The following is a 14,467-nucleotide window of genomic DNA, read 5'->3' as shown; positions in this document are numbered from 1 at the left end:
GCTGCAGCTGCGCCCTCGGGCCAGGCCAGCCGCCTTCAGCCAAGCGCGTCAGACTAGTGAGCCATTAGCTCCGGTAACGGTGCCCAAGAAACCCCTAACCACCGGTCTCGCGGTTCAGACTTTTGAGTCAGAGAATAGGGGTCGGATCCCCGAACAAAACCTTATGGCTCAGTGCGCGAATAAGATGGAGCCCGAATTCTCCTGTCTAGGCTTAGTCAACCTGGCAGTATCTCATCCCTCGTGCTTCTTTGTGATGGCATGGTAGTTAGGCACCGAAAGGGTGCTACAGCTAATCGATTTTTAGCCCTTATGGCTCTGCGCAAGAAGTGGACAGTGTATGAGGCATAAAAACACTAACCAGTTAACTGTGTCGGGTCGAAAAATGCCGCTTCCCGGGAAGGGACACCGGGACTCAACTCAGTGATGGTTAATGACACTGGCAGAAATGGCCCAATCGCGCGGTCAGTGGCGCTCGTGCATCAAAGCTATCACCACCAATCCGTAGCTACCCAATTACTGAATTACCCGAACAGGTCATCGCTTCCAAGACTTGGCCGTAGCTTCCGTTGATCGAAAGTGGAACCAATGTGCCTATGGTATACGGTTTAACGTTCAATTGTAGCACCCTATCGGTGTCCAGCTTTATACCACCGGAAGGAAGTATGAGGGCTGAAATGCTGCCAGGCTGCCCAAGCCTGGTCAGGAACAGTCGATGTACACATGTGTTCGAACAACGAACCCTCCGGGACAAGAGATGTCCAATCGGTAGTCGATAAGGTTTCGCACCGGAAAGATCTGGTATTAAACGTCCAAGAGAGTCCAATTACTGCAGCTGGTGATACCTCATTGTGAGTCTCCCAGGTCGTTTTGACCACTGCTGCCACAGCGTGTGCAGCTTAAGAGAAACGCCGTGGCCCAACTAGAACGATTAATAGAGTGATAGTGAATCTCTTCTAATGTGAACATCCTAGTGCCGCGCGGTATTAATCAAGGCGACACTCAGGTTGGTCCATGGGTAGAAGTCTGACGAACAGTCTCCTGGTCCTGGGGGTTGGAACGTGTTCCGTAAAAACGCTAATATACTAGCATTTCCCGACAAAAACCACTGCCTTACGGCTAGGCTTTTGAGCCAGGGGCTTTGGTTGAGGACTCTAATCGTCCTCCTGTCTAGGTGTGGGCGCCCTAGAAGTATCCCAGCTCTCGTACAACCATGACATTCAGGACTAACAATACTTATACCACATCGGCCGTCGCGTGGTGTCATGAGCCGGGTCACCTTACTTGCTGCATACAGCAGGGTGGGTAAGCGAAAGCATGCTACTGCTGACGCCTCCCTTCATACATCTTCACGTTCTCGGTCTTCCAACCTCACTCGCCCAAATTTGACTACTTCCTCCGAAGGTCCCAGTTCTAGGACTGACCGTTTTGCTTGCCGTGCATCACACTCAGCTGCAACTTCTGTACGTCTGAGTTCAGTAACAACCCTAAACACTTCAAAGTCTGTTTTCAAACCCCGGAAGCATGTCTACTTAGCTACCTTCAATGTTCGCACACTGAAGCAAGTAGGTCAACAGGTGGCTCTCGCCCGTACACTGGATTCTCTCTGGATTGATGTATGTTGTCTGTCAGGAACGCTGTCTGCAGGACGCAAATACTGTGATCGAACTGACTGCCCCCCCCCGCTCTTTTCCAGGTTCCGGCCGCGCACTTCTGGGGTTGGTACTGTAATGGGCAAACGAACGGAATCGTCTGTGCTTGATTGGATACCCGTTGATAGTCGCCTTTGTGCAGTTCGTTTGGCAACATCTGAGAGAATCTAGATGAAGTGAGGTTTGTTTATGCTTACGCCCCAAGTGACTGTAGCTCTGAATCTGCCAAGGAGTTTCTGTGACGCTCTAGGTGCCCTTCTACAGCAGGCTAAAAGCTCAGATATCGTGGTTGCCGGTGATATGAACGCCCAGGTAGGTAGATTAAGCGCTGCTGAGGCTCGATTGGGTGGTCTTCTTGGTTTGAAAACAAGACGCACGAACAACGGAAACCAATTACTTCAGATGTGTGCCGATCACGGACTGTTTCTTTGCAGTACGAATTTCCCGAAAAGCGGAAATCGCTTGACAACGTGGTGCCCACCAACAAACCAGCCCCGAATCCAAATAAACCACATCGTCGTCAGTTATCGGTGGTGAGGATCGATCATCGCCTACCGCTCTTTCTGGAACACCAGCGTGGACTTCGACCATGCACTTGTACGCTGCTGCTTTTCGTTGCGCTTTTCAGGTGTACGCAAATCGCGCACACCTCGCTTAGCCATTGAGAAGCTAGTGGACCCAGCTCCTTGAATGCCTGTCGGACGGTTCGGTGTCAGCGATAAACGGCCACTAGGATAAAATATCCAAAGCGGTACGCAAAGCCGAATTGTCTGCTTGCGGTAAAAGAAAGAAAGCGTTCAGCTGTAGCGCCCTTCCGGTGCCTAGCTGCCATGCCACCCGAAGGAAGCACGAGGGCTGGGATACTGCCAGGTTGCCCAAGCATAGACAAAGGAAGTCGAGTGGCGGGGGTCGGATTCGAACCACGGACCTTCCGGTCAGTAAATTCGCGCTCTAACCACTTGGGCCATCTCGGTTACTAGGAAAAAATACCCAAGGCGCTTCTCAAAGCAGGAGCGTCTGTTTGCGGTACAACCCAGCCAACCTCATCTAAACATTGGATCTCTGATAGGAACACGTCTTTGCTGGAGACCCGGCGACAGATTCCCCCTGGCCGCCACCACAACTCCACCCGGAGCATCATCCGACGCCAGGTGAAACTGAGTGTCCGAGCAGACCGAGAAGCATGGTGGACCCGGAAGGCCGAAGAAATGGAATAAATCAAGAATGCTGGAAGCATGAGCAAGCTGTTCCACTTGATTCGTTCGACTGGTCCTCGGAAACCTCTTGTCAGCGAAATAATCAGGGACCTAGCTGGCTCTGATATGTAACAGAGCAGAACGTTTGGACCGCTGGGCACAGTACTTCGAGCAGCAATTCAGCTGGCCACCTGTCACCTCCAATCTGGAATCCTGGCATTCAACAGAAAGGTGGACCGCAAATATGGAGCCGCCTTTAGTTTCTGGAGTGTCCGGGTGTATTTCTCTACTCAAACATCATCGACAGCATGACACCAGTGTTCAACACCGATGCTTCACTGCTCAAACATAATCGTGCTGCTGGTCCTGACGACCTTTCACCTGCTATTTTCGAGGATGGCGATGGACTCAGCCAGCGCCTGTCTAGCCTATTTAGGTCTATCTGAGAGGGAGATCGTCCTAGACAGCTGGGGTGATTCGATAGTAGTGCCCATTTTCAAAAAGGGCACTCACAGTAAACGTAGTAACCACAGAGGTGTTAGTTTGACGCTTGTTGTAACGAGGCTTCTGGCTTCATGATTCTTCGTCGTCTCACGGTGGCTCGCGAAGACTTGACTCGTGAGAATCAAGCTGGATTTCGACCGGGTGAGGGCCGCGTTGACCACATCTTCACACTCCGTGAGGTGTTAGAGTAACGACATATGTACATACGACCCACAATCCTAGTAGTCCTTGCCTTGAAGGGTGCGTTTGATTCTGTCGATCGATCAGTGCTAACTGCACTTGCTCAACAGGGTATGCCCTAGAAGTTCGTAAACACAATCCGATCCCTATATTCACATACTTCTGGGCGGGTGAGTGTATGGTGAGCTCTCCAAAAGCTTCCCTACAAAAGATGGTGTCAGACAAGGATGTCCACTCTCTCCATTCTTGTTCAACTTCGTCACTGGTGAAGCCATGAGGCAAACACTGGACGGTCTTCAAAACCCCGGTGTTCAAATTGCTGCTGGTAAGAGCCTTGTCGATTTGGAGTACACAGATGACATCGCCCTCATCTTTGATGACCAAAGTGAAGCAAAAGCCCTGTTTGGCATGCGCCTTGCACCTTCAAAGTGCAAAGTCATGCTTCATAACGTGCAGTCTTCGAACGTATCCCTTACTATTCAAGGAGAATCATTGGAGATTGTGGAAAACTCCACATATTCCGGCAGTTGTATGAGCCCTGACGAAAGTGCGTCTGATGAAGTCAGTGCAACAATCTCACAGGCCCGAATCACGTTTGCTAATTTGCGTCCCTTAAGGGTCAAAAAGGTATCTCACTAGATCTCAAGGGTCGTATTTCCTAGGCTACACTAAGGACTGTGTTGTTGTATGGGTGAGAGACGTGAGACGTCTTCAGGTTTTCGACCACCGATGCCTCAGAAGCGTAGCTGGCTTTGGATGGCATCAGCGTGTTAGTAACGACGTGATTAGAAATCGGGTATTTGGTTGTTATAGGTACTTCATCCGGGAAAACATCCAGCATCATCGACTACGGTGGCTCGGTCATGTGCTACGCATGCCGTCTACGGATAGCAGTGTTGTTCTCCGCGCCTCCTTCAGGTCGGCGCAGACCACGAACTGGACAGCGCATGACTTGGTAGAGAGGCGTGAAACAGATCACGAAGAGCTTGGGTGTTGTTGGTATTGTAAAAAAATAATCGTCCAACCGTAACACCCTTCTGGTGCCCAGCTGCCATGCTACCTGAAGAAAGCACGAGGGTTGGGATACTGTCAGGTTGTCCACGCCTAGACAGGGGGGTCGAGAGGCAGAGGTCGGGTTCAAACCACGGACCTTCCGGTCAGTAAATCCGCGCTCTAGCCACTTTAGCCATCTCGCCTTCCAGGATGGGGTCCCCGCCTGTGCTTGGTTGGAGACGTAAGAAATGGCGGTTAATCGATGTCAGTAGTAAGGACATTGCGTCAGTGTGCTTCGTTACTATAGGTTGATGATCAAGGGGGGCTCGATCCGGCAAGCTTTAGGAGCAGGGAGGGGCTGCTTCACCAAACCATGGACAATAAATCTGAAGCAGAACAGACCGGTTGCCCGACATCACTGTGTGTAAAGAACTTACAAAAGCACCTTTCGTAGTGTCTGACGGTTACCAGGGTCAAAGTTAGTCAAGTCGGGAGAGATGACAATCGCTGATCACTGAATGTCCTAGCATTACACTCCCGTCTGTTAAGTGAGAACAGAGAATAGCTTGAGGCTAATGCCACCATGGCTAGCACACATTAACAGAGTAACTAATAACCCCTAATATGTAACACTTTCGGTGCACAGCGGTCAGGCCACCCGAAGAGAGCATGAGGTCTGAGGTTAGTTTAGTTACAACAATCAACACTTCAGTGCTGTGAAGACCGAATGAGATTGTTCGAGGTACCAAACATCGGGCCGTCAACCCAAAAGTATCAACTGCGTGTCCGTCGAAAAACGTAAGGTTCTGTCCAGGGATAATAGCCTTCAGCTCATGCACGTCACCCGTAAGACAGCGAGGGTATGGGGTTTCTCAGGAGACCCACCCGAGACCCGTAGCTCGAGCAAAATAGTTCGGCATGGTTAACCTAGCCCGAGGGTACAGCAGGTAAAGCATATGAGACTGACCTTCCGGGCAACTAGTGTTTAAATCGGAATCGGTCACTCGCACTCCAGTAGCTTCGTGTTCGGTTGGCACTAAAATTCCGGAAGGACATGATTGGAATCTTAGGCGCACTACTTCCTCTGCTTCAGTCCAATTTAGAAGTTTTGAGTGAAGCTCTCTTGTACTTACGGATACTTAGGAGTCCCAGTAGTACACAAATTCAACAGACCAGTCTCCATATATACGACATAAGGACTGCTGGATTTATCATAAAAGAGAAGATCTATGGAATCGTCTCCAGGGGAACTACGTACAGTCGTGTCGCAGCCCAGATTTACTAGCGTAAGCATGCTTATATAAGCATATATGCTAGTACACTTCTATACGCCAAGATAAAAAACGTGGACATCGCACGGTGTGTACACCTAATTAAATAAACTAACCAAGAAGCTTACCTGTCACCTCAGGCTGTTTCCGAACATACTGAACAGCGGTATTTGTATTTACAGCCGCCATTGGTGTCGCGTTGGTAATAAGGGGTCGGACGTTTGCAAATGCCTTGAAGGTGGGTGTAGTCTGCGGCAGTAACTCCTGCCCGGGCATGGGGTTAGTGTGCAGGATTTGAACGACTCCTGGGCGTCCCGCCATATTTACTTTCGACGGTATGTTCAATTTCACGCTTACTGGTGCCTGTGTCATGAGACAACTGGAACGGTCCACGGAAACTTAGCGCTAGGATACGGAAAGGAAATCACATTGTCAATGTTTAAGGGTCAGTGGGTAGCTCGGAAGCTAAAAAGGAGCGGCCCTGCACGAGTTGAGGGACGCAATAAGGGGACAAGTTGAATTGCCGCGTGAACTCACTATTTGAATGTGAAGACTTATCCGTACTATTCAAAACCAGAAAACGATACCGCGTTAGCAATTAAAACAAAACCGGTAGTTCAAATATGGAGTGCGGGAGCCTACCGGATATTCTGGAGCAACAGCGGTCGTAGTAATGGATAGGTTCTTATTTCTAGTGGCGAAAACGAGAGGGCTCACACATTTTAATCCGAGGCATCTACTCCAGATAGCCATGTGGTCACGGATTCACGGATTGATACACAGGATCGAGGCTTTTGCCCAAGTTTCCCGGGTCGGTTTTGTTCTTGTCGGTCAGTGGCTGTCGTTCACCTGAAAGGCACAAGTGAAAAAAGGGTGTAGCACTGCTCTTTATGTTCTCAGCGCGGGGCAGTATGCTCGCCAGCGCGAGGATTCGCATAAATAAATGTCTAATAGTGCTTTGAATTGGGTTCGAGAAGGAGCGTGTACAACCGTCGGAGGAAGGTCATTCCACGCAGCTACTACCGTGCCTTCGTCTTGAATGGTGAGAATGAACAACAGGACGTTATGAGGATAGATGTCAAAGTGGTCTTGGGCGTCTGGCTCCAGTGCATCATAAAAATAGGCTCAAACTGTATTCGGAGCATCTTCGTCCGTTTTACCCGCATGGACTGATGCTCTACGCGGCACACTGTAAACCACTTCTTCAGGGATTAATGCACAGGAACAAGGCTTTTTCCCGAGTTTTCCTGGTCCAGTTTGTTATCTTCGTTTAGCGGTCGTCGTTAACCTGAAAGGCACAAACAACAAGGGCTTAGCACTGCTCTTTAAGTTGCCAGTACGTGTCAGTAGGCTTGCCAGCCCGAGGACTCGCATAAATAAGTGTCTAACAGTGCTTTGTATAGGTTTCAGATGAAGCGTGAACAGCCCTCAGAGAAAGGTTATTCCACACAGCTATTACTCGAAATGAGAAAAATTACCTAATGAAAGTGTGCACTCCGAGCTTAAAAAGCTTCTTATCATGTCTCTGCTGTGTGATTGCTGGGTCAACGGTAAAAAACATGTTGCCAAAATCTTGTTCAAACAGGGCATGTCCCTGTGGTGCGTTATATATCACCTGATCGACGTAGTGCCCTTTGTTGGTGATGACTAAGTCCAGGAGGGATGGATGTAGGCCTGAGCGGTATCTGATGGGTGCATTGACATGATTAGTCCAAGCGCTCTGATGAATGACTGGTCAATGCCGCTGCAGAAAGTCCACTTGGTCCGACGCGCTGGAGCTCTATCAAGGAGGCCTTGGGAGCGTCAAAGTCCTCTACCCGCAGGAGGTGAGTGAACTGTTGGCTGGAGAAAAGTTTCTCATGTTCGTGTGAGGATATGTTCAACTTCAGGAGGACTCAAGGTACAACGGTAGACCGAGAAAAAGGGAATCTGACCGCGCATCGCGAAAAGGTGCATGAGTGGTATCTGGCAGGACAACTTGAATGGGCGTGGCCGCACGTAAGTAAAAAGCAGCCTCACAAGCCCTCTCTCGTTTTGCGTCAGCCCAAAAACATAGTAGTCGTCCGTTGATATCTCCGCATCAGGGACGTACGGTGTGGACCAGATCTGCGTGAGTGTGATTATGGACGGTTGTTAAACAGGCTGAGGCGGTTTGTACACAAGCAATCAAACAATGTCTATGCTGCCTCTGTAGGTGAGGAGTCGAGAGATTTTTAACCAGGGAAGTTATCAGACTTAATAGCTGTACGGCCGGTTTGAGTCCAAAGCTCCAAAAGGGCATATTTTTCCCCTACCCGTCTTGGTGGTCTCGCGGGCTGCTTTTCACTTGTGGGTTATTTTTCGCCCCATGGGATCCCGGCCGGCGCCGGTCTTTTACCTTTGATGGACGAAGTGTTTCCCAGTTAACGAAAATGTCGGTGACCGCTGCTTGCAGCTCATTCAATATCGCTTTTTGGACGGCCAGATTTGGTGTTGAACGCTTTGGGGCAAAGCTCCATCTGTTCTGTTTCTTGAGCACTTTGACGCGGTTTGATCGAAAAGGTGTCTCTGTGAGTTCCTATGCACTGGGTGGCAGAACCGAGAAGTGGTTCTTTTGGTGCGTTAAATGTGGTTGGTTTTGGAAGAGGACCACACATCGAGGACGGCCATAAGTTCTTTGAGTTGGCGAATCTTATATGGTTATTTGGCTACAGTCGCCTTTCTTTCGTGTTTGTGTGGACACTCGAGTCGACCGCGATCAGGGTGGCCAAATGGGTTTCACTGTTGTCAGGATTGTGGAGTTGGTTGTTGGGGTCCTGGGCGGCACCTGTGTGCACAGTGAAAGAGGCCGCTTTTGATGGAGTGGAGCTAGAGATTGGCTTCGCTCCTTTTCCCCGCACATCTGACTCAGTCCAGTTCAGGGGCTGTGACTTTGTTGACGAGTGCGCGGCTGCAGCTGTGCCCTGTGATACGGAGATAAGCGTTGATAGCTCCACGTAGTTTGGGCGCTGCTTGCATGTGGGATTTGTCTCCTCCAGGGCGTCCCTGCCTTTGGTGGGCGAGAGGCCTGTGGTGGTCGAATAAAAACTGCTGTCCGGAGAACCAGCTGGTTTCATCGGCCTGCTTTCGGGAGCACAGGGGGATATGACCACAATCGGCTTGGTCATGAGTTTGGGGCGGTATATTTCAAGATAGTCGTTCTACGTGCTTTTGTTTGGATGTCGTCATGATGGCACTGTCAAGAGCTTTGAGGCTTATATCAGCAGCACCCATTGGTGGTCGTTGATCAAAAATGTGGGCACCGAGTTTCTATTAGATTTAGAGTACTTTTGAAATAGCCCCCTTCTTTCACCCGTGCCTACTTGGTAACCAATTCACCTATTTATGAATTTAACGCGTGTCAGCTGAGTGGAGTGTAACTCCCAGGCAGGGGAGTTTTCGGTCAGGTTGCAAGTGTCGGACATTCTGGGTCACAAATTAGGCCGTGCCTTATGGGACTCTTCCACAGAAAGACCGCCTCAGAATTCAAATAAATACGGGCTAGGCAGTTATCCTTTGGACGTCAAGTATATGAATCGGTGTAAAGCTTGTTTGGTTTGATTGTGCCCTTAGTGTTTTGGATTGCGAGGTGACCAGGGAGGGTGATTGTCAAACTTTCGTCACCCAGTTTCCTGCTCCAGCCAGAGATTATGCTGATGACAGGTCAACTGCGAATTCTGGAGGCGAAATGAAAACGGAGGCTAATGTTCCTTCTGAGTGGAGCACCCGAGGGAACTTTGCTATTTCTTTATAAGGCGTTAGAGGACGGAAACATTATTGACTAAACGGTCTGGACGAATGTCGACAACAAACTCCCAAGTTGGACGTACGTAAATCGATTTCCATTCTTAACCTGGTAAAACCAAAAGCACGTTGCCGCTTTTGAAGTGTTAATGGTGTTATGGTTAATGGGTGCGTGAGTTTTCAAGGTTATCCACGTGACCCGCCGTTTTGAACGATCAAGCCATGAAAAGTGGCGGAACCGGTCTGCATTTTTTCGTATGAAAACTGAATAAGAAATCACTCAGCCTAATTGGGGGTGCAGTTGCCACCTACACTACTGAAGGCTGAGACCTCGGATCCAACAACCATGTACTTGAAGGTCTGGCCCATCTCTAGTGAGCCGCCCAAATAAAGTAGCGGCCCAAAATAGGTGCAGACAAAACAGTTTACATGAGCCATGTTAGCATCGCCAATTGTGGGCTGCTCACCGGATTCCAAGTGTTAACGTCAGCGAAAGCAAACCTGGTGTTGCCACTCAAGTCGTTCGGAATGTTTACATAAATTTTTATGACAAATTTTTGACAAATTGCCAAGAACGCGTTCTGTGCCTTGTCGACTGAAATAGTTAAGGGCATCAAACGTAATGTGGCGAAAATTTTCAACTGTTGCTTGAGTGAGTGACCCAGTATTTGAGTTTGTTCCTCAAGAAGTACTGAAGAACTGCAATGATAAACAGTGTGGATTAAACATCATTATAATAAAATTTATGATCGGCTATGCGCAATCATCACAGCTGGGCTTCTTAAGCTTTCATTTTAGCAGTTGTCATGAGCTTACTGAGTCCGTCAACCTTACTTGTGTTTCTAATATATGTTTGTTTATTATCGTATCACTATCATTGCAGGTCGTTCAGAAATCGGTTGGAAACTAAGTGTAATTTTTTAGTCTCTGTTGCTTGTTGTGCTAGGCTACCATGCTTTTTTAGATAGAACCAAAGCATACTGCTTCAGTAAACTAGATAAACGACTGTCGACAGTTATTTGCCAATTTTTGGGGAACTGGAGGAAAACAGTCACAAAATTTCAAACATTTTGTGACAATAGTTGTGCGCGGTACGTTCAAAATCGGTTTCGTTTCTCCCCCGTGCAAATTTGCGAAAGAATTTTTTCGTCGTTCAATCTATTCACAGAGTGCGCACGAGCCATTGTTCTATTTTATTACTCTAACAAAACATTCGAGAGATAAATCTTGTCATTTTGCGCACACTTTCTGTTTCGCATATAGTCTTGAACATGAAATCAATTTATACCGATCGCCCTCTATAGCCATTGATAGACCACAACAGATATGGGCCAAATGACTGCCCGTCGAACGTCAAACGCGGTATGTAATGTCACACCTGCAAGGCCTGGTGGCACTTCAAATGCACGGTTTTACAGGACGATCAGATAAGCCGATCAGCAAACTCTTCTCTCCCGTTTGTCTGCGCCACATGCATACCGCAAGCGAGAGGAGAGCCCCCAAAAGCAGTACTCAATCCCCACTGCAGAATCAGAAAGACCCATGTCAGTGCTCAGCTTTGATTGGGATACTCGGCGCGAAATTGGAGCACAATCGGTCCTTAGCAGTGTCCTTATCAAGCCTGATCAATCGCTCCACGCAGAATGATTACACCGGAAGGGAAGCAAGCGAACTCTTGGGCTTCTAGTCACCCTTTCCTTCCCATCTGCCTTACAGAGGATCTTGGAGCGGGCTGGTAACATTCAAAGGGCCAATCCAATGAACAGGCGTCTATCTGAGGATCGCCCTTCAGACGCGCGAAAGCTTGGTCACAACAGGTCAGGGGTGTAGGCACGAAACAGGCTACCGGTGGGTTGAACTGACCCCAAAATCAGGGCCAAGCCTATCGTTGTCATAGCCCCTTGTGCTCTTGAAAGAAGGCCGACAAAACCAGCCGCGTCTCCGGACAGCAGCATTTATTCGACCACCACAGGCCCCTCGCCCACCAAAGGAAGTGATGCCCTGGAGGGGGCAAACCTCACATGCAAGCAGCGCCCAAAGTGCGTAGAGCTATCGACGCTCATCTCCGTAACAGACAACACAGGTGCAGCCATGTACTCCTCACCAAAGTTACAGCCTCGGAACTGGACTCAGCCGGATGTGTGGGAACAAGCTGCGAAGCCAATTTTCAGCCCCACTGCGTCAAAAGCGGCCTCTCTGCTTGGGGACACAACCGTCACCCAGGACCCCGACAACCAGAGCCATAAACGTGACTACAACAAACCGGAAAACCCCTCGTAAATCCAGTTGGCCACACTGATCGCCGGGGTATCGGGTGTCCACACAAACATGAAGGAGAAGCGACTGCAGACAAACAAGCCACATAAAATTCGCCAGATTAGGAAAATGCTGGCTGGCTTCAATTGCAGTCCTCCACGAAAACGAGTCTCTTGGGAGCGCCACCAAAAGCATTAGTTCTTGGTGCCGCCACCCAGCGCTCAGGGCCTCAGAGAGACACTTTTCCGGTCAAACTTCGCCAAAACATCCAAGAATCCCGGAAGGCGAATTTTGCCGCAGCTCTTTGAGCATCAACAAATCTGGTCGCCAAAAAGGCGGTGTTGAAACAGCTAAAAGCAGCAATGGCCCAAATTTTCGCCCTTGGGAGAAAAACCTCCGTCCCCTAAAGCTAAAAGGCCCGAGCAAACCGGGCTCTCAAGGGGCGAAAAACAATCTTGCAAGCGAAAAGCAAACACAGAATGCACGAAGACAGGAAGCAGACGATATTGCTCCAGAGGCCCCTTTGGAGCCTTGGACTCAAATTCGGCGCACAACTATTAACTCTGCTAGCCTCCCCGGTCACTCAACTTCCGGCTCATTACCCTCGGATGTTGCAGAGAGTGTTGAAATGCTCGTCCACAAACTGCCCCAGCCTTTTCAACAAATTTGGCGATGTTAAGCAATCAACTTGCCTTGAATAACCGCCATAATCGCACCCAAAGAGACCTGGATCACACCAGATGTCTCCGACGCGGAGATCTCCATAGACGGTTACTCTTTTTTCCGGGCTGACTCAAAACGAGGGAGGGCCACAAACTGCCAAAAAGGGTTTGGCAACTTCTGGAAAAAGTTCCCAACTTTTTTTCCAAAAAGTTAACTACAGGGCATACAGAAAATGAGCTGACATTTCGTCAAATGCGGAACCGCTGTAACTTAGAAATCCATCAATGGAACACACGAAAACAGGCCACCATCCTGGACCTCGTTCAAAAAATAAAAACGTATTGTTCAAATAGGCAAGGCATCGCCGCAGAAACATGCCATCCGCGTTCTCCTTGAGGGAAAGAAACAGAGAACCAAAGAGTGACTCAACGGTGATATCTGAGGTTTACAGAAAACACTATGTGTGCCTATACCCAGCCCCAGCATCCTCGCCACATAACTTTCGTCCAGGCAAAACTACGTACAGCCTCTAACCGACTTGATCTTCACGATGGTGGACATTTGTCAACTTTTGCACAAGATCAACTCATTCTGCGCTTTGGGGCCCGACGGGGTCCATTCAAGTATCCTGAAAGAAACGTCCTCCACGTTGGCAAATCATCTACAGCTCGTGCTTCGTCAGTCGCGTGACGAAGGCCGCCTTCCCTCTGCTTGGAACGAAATGATTGTCACGTAAATCTGCAAAACTGGTGACCGGCTATCGCCTGGGAGCTACAGGTCTGTAAGCCTCACCAGCGTGCCGTGCAAGGCGATGGAACGCCTTCCCAAGTGAGCTATCCTAGGTCACCTTACTTCCAGCAACCTGATATCTCCAGCTCAACACGGATTTTTTCCGAACCGCTCTTGCGTGACAAACATGCTCATGTTTATGGACAAATTGAACCAAGCCAAGGACGAAGGACCCATATCGGATGCCATATTTTTCGACTTCTCAAAAGCATTTGATAGGGTCCCATACGTCCCGCTGCTCCACAAACACGAGTTTTATGGGATTCAAGGGAAAATCTTACACTGGATCGAGGCGTTCCTATCAGACAGATCAATCTGTGTGAGAGTAAGCTCGACCTACTCTTCTATATCGCCGGTCTCCATTGAAGTTCCTCAAGGTTCCGTCCTGGGACAAGCGCTGGTTCTTATCTGCGTCAACAACCCTCCAGATGTTCTTGCAGGTCCACGTCTACTTTTCGCGGACGAATTGAAATCCTGGAGTTCCAATGCCAGCGCGCTGTAAATGGATGTAGACGCTGCCAAGTAGTAGCCGTTGAACTGGCACCTTGTTCTGAATGACGAAGTCTGTCCATATATCTATTGAAGGAGACTCAGCGAATGCCTTCGTTATGCATGGAAAGGACCAGAAACCATCATGAGGATAGGTTCCAAAAAGGATCTGAGTATCTGGGTCTCCTCAGATTTGTCCTTCTCACTGCAACGTGAAAAATCAGCCCAAACGGCATTCACTATTCTACGGACAATCCAACGCACCTTTTCCCGTATTGCTCGCATGGACTTCCAAATACTCTGTGGACCTACGTCAGACCGCTACCGGAATATGCCAACCAAGCTGTTTACTCAAGATGCACGAAAGACGTCACCCTCATTGAGGGTGTCCAGCGAGCCGCTACGAGAATGGTTGCCGGCCTCATATCCGTGGACCACGAAACGCGTCTCACGATGCTTGCTCTCTTCCCCTGGAGTACCGTCGCCTCCGACGGGACCTATTTCTTACCTATGCCCTGCTTAAACAAAGCTTGGCAAACAGGTTTTCCACCGTTGACCCAGAAAACACACGGCGGTGACATAGTAATAAAATTTTCAAGCTCAAAGCACACATTCATTTGACAAAATGTTTTTCTCATTTCGGGTAGTAGCTGCGTGGAATGACTTTCCCCCGGCGGTTGTCTACGCTCCTTCTAGAACCCAGTTTAAAGCACTA

General features: G+C 49.1%; 1 protein-coding gene across 1 annotated transcript in view; it reads right to left on the bottom strand.

Moving 5' to 3' along the window:
- The window catches only part of T265_09404 (hypothetical protein), a gene marked incomplete at both ends in the record, with an annotated part of 38,235 nt that extends 24,609 nt beyond the window's left edge, over positions 1-13,626 (bottom strand). The window contains 3 exons of the mRNA XM_009175451.1: positions 5,922-6,172; positions 8,485-8,892; positions 13,604-13,626. Coding sequence (XP_009173715.1) covers positions 5,922-6,172; positions 8,485-8,892; positions 13,604-13,626 — 682 coding nt within the window. The remainder of the gene's footprint in view (positions 1-5,921; positions 6,173-8,484; positions 8,893-13,603) is intronic.
- Between the last annotated feature and the right edge of the window lie 841 nt (positions 13,627-14,467).

Source organism: Opisthorchis viverrini (assembly GCF_000715545.1).
Source record: "Opisthorchis viverrini unplaced genomic scaffold opera_v5_276, whole genome shotgun sequence".
Taxonomy (NCBI): Eukaryota; Metazoa; Platyhelminthes; class Trematoda; order Opisthorchiida; family Opisthorchiidae; genus Opisthorchis; species Opisthorchis viverrini.
The sequence above is the reverse complement of the archived record's forward strand: the minus strand, read 5'-3'. Positions and strand labels throughout refer to the sequence as shown.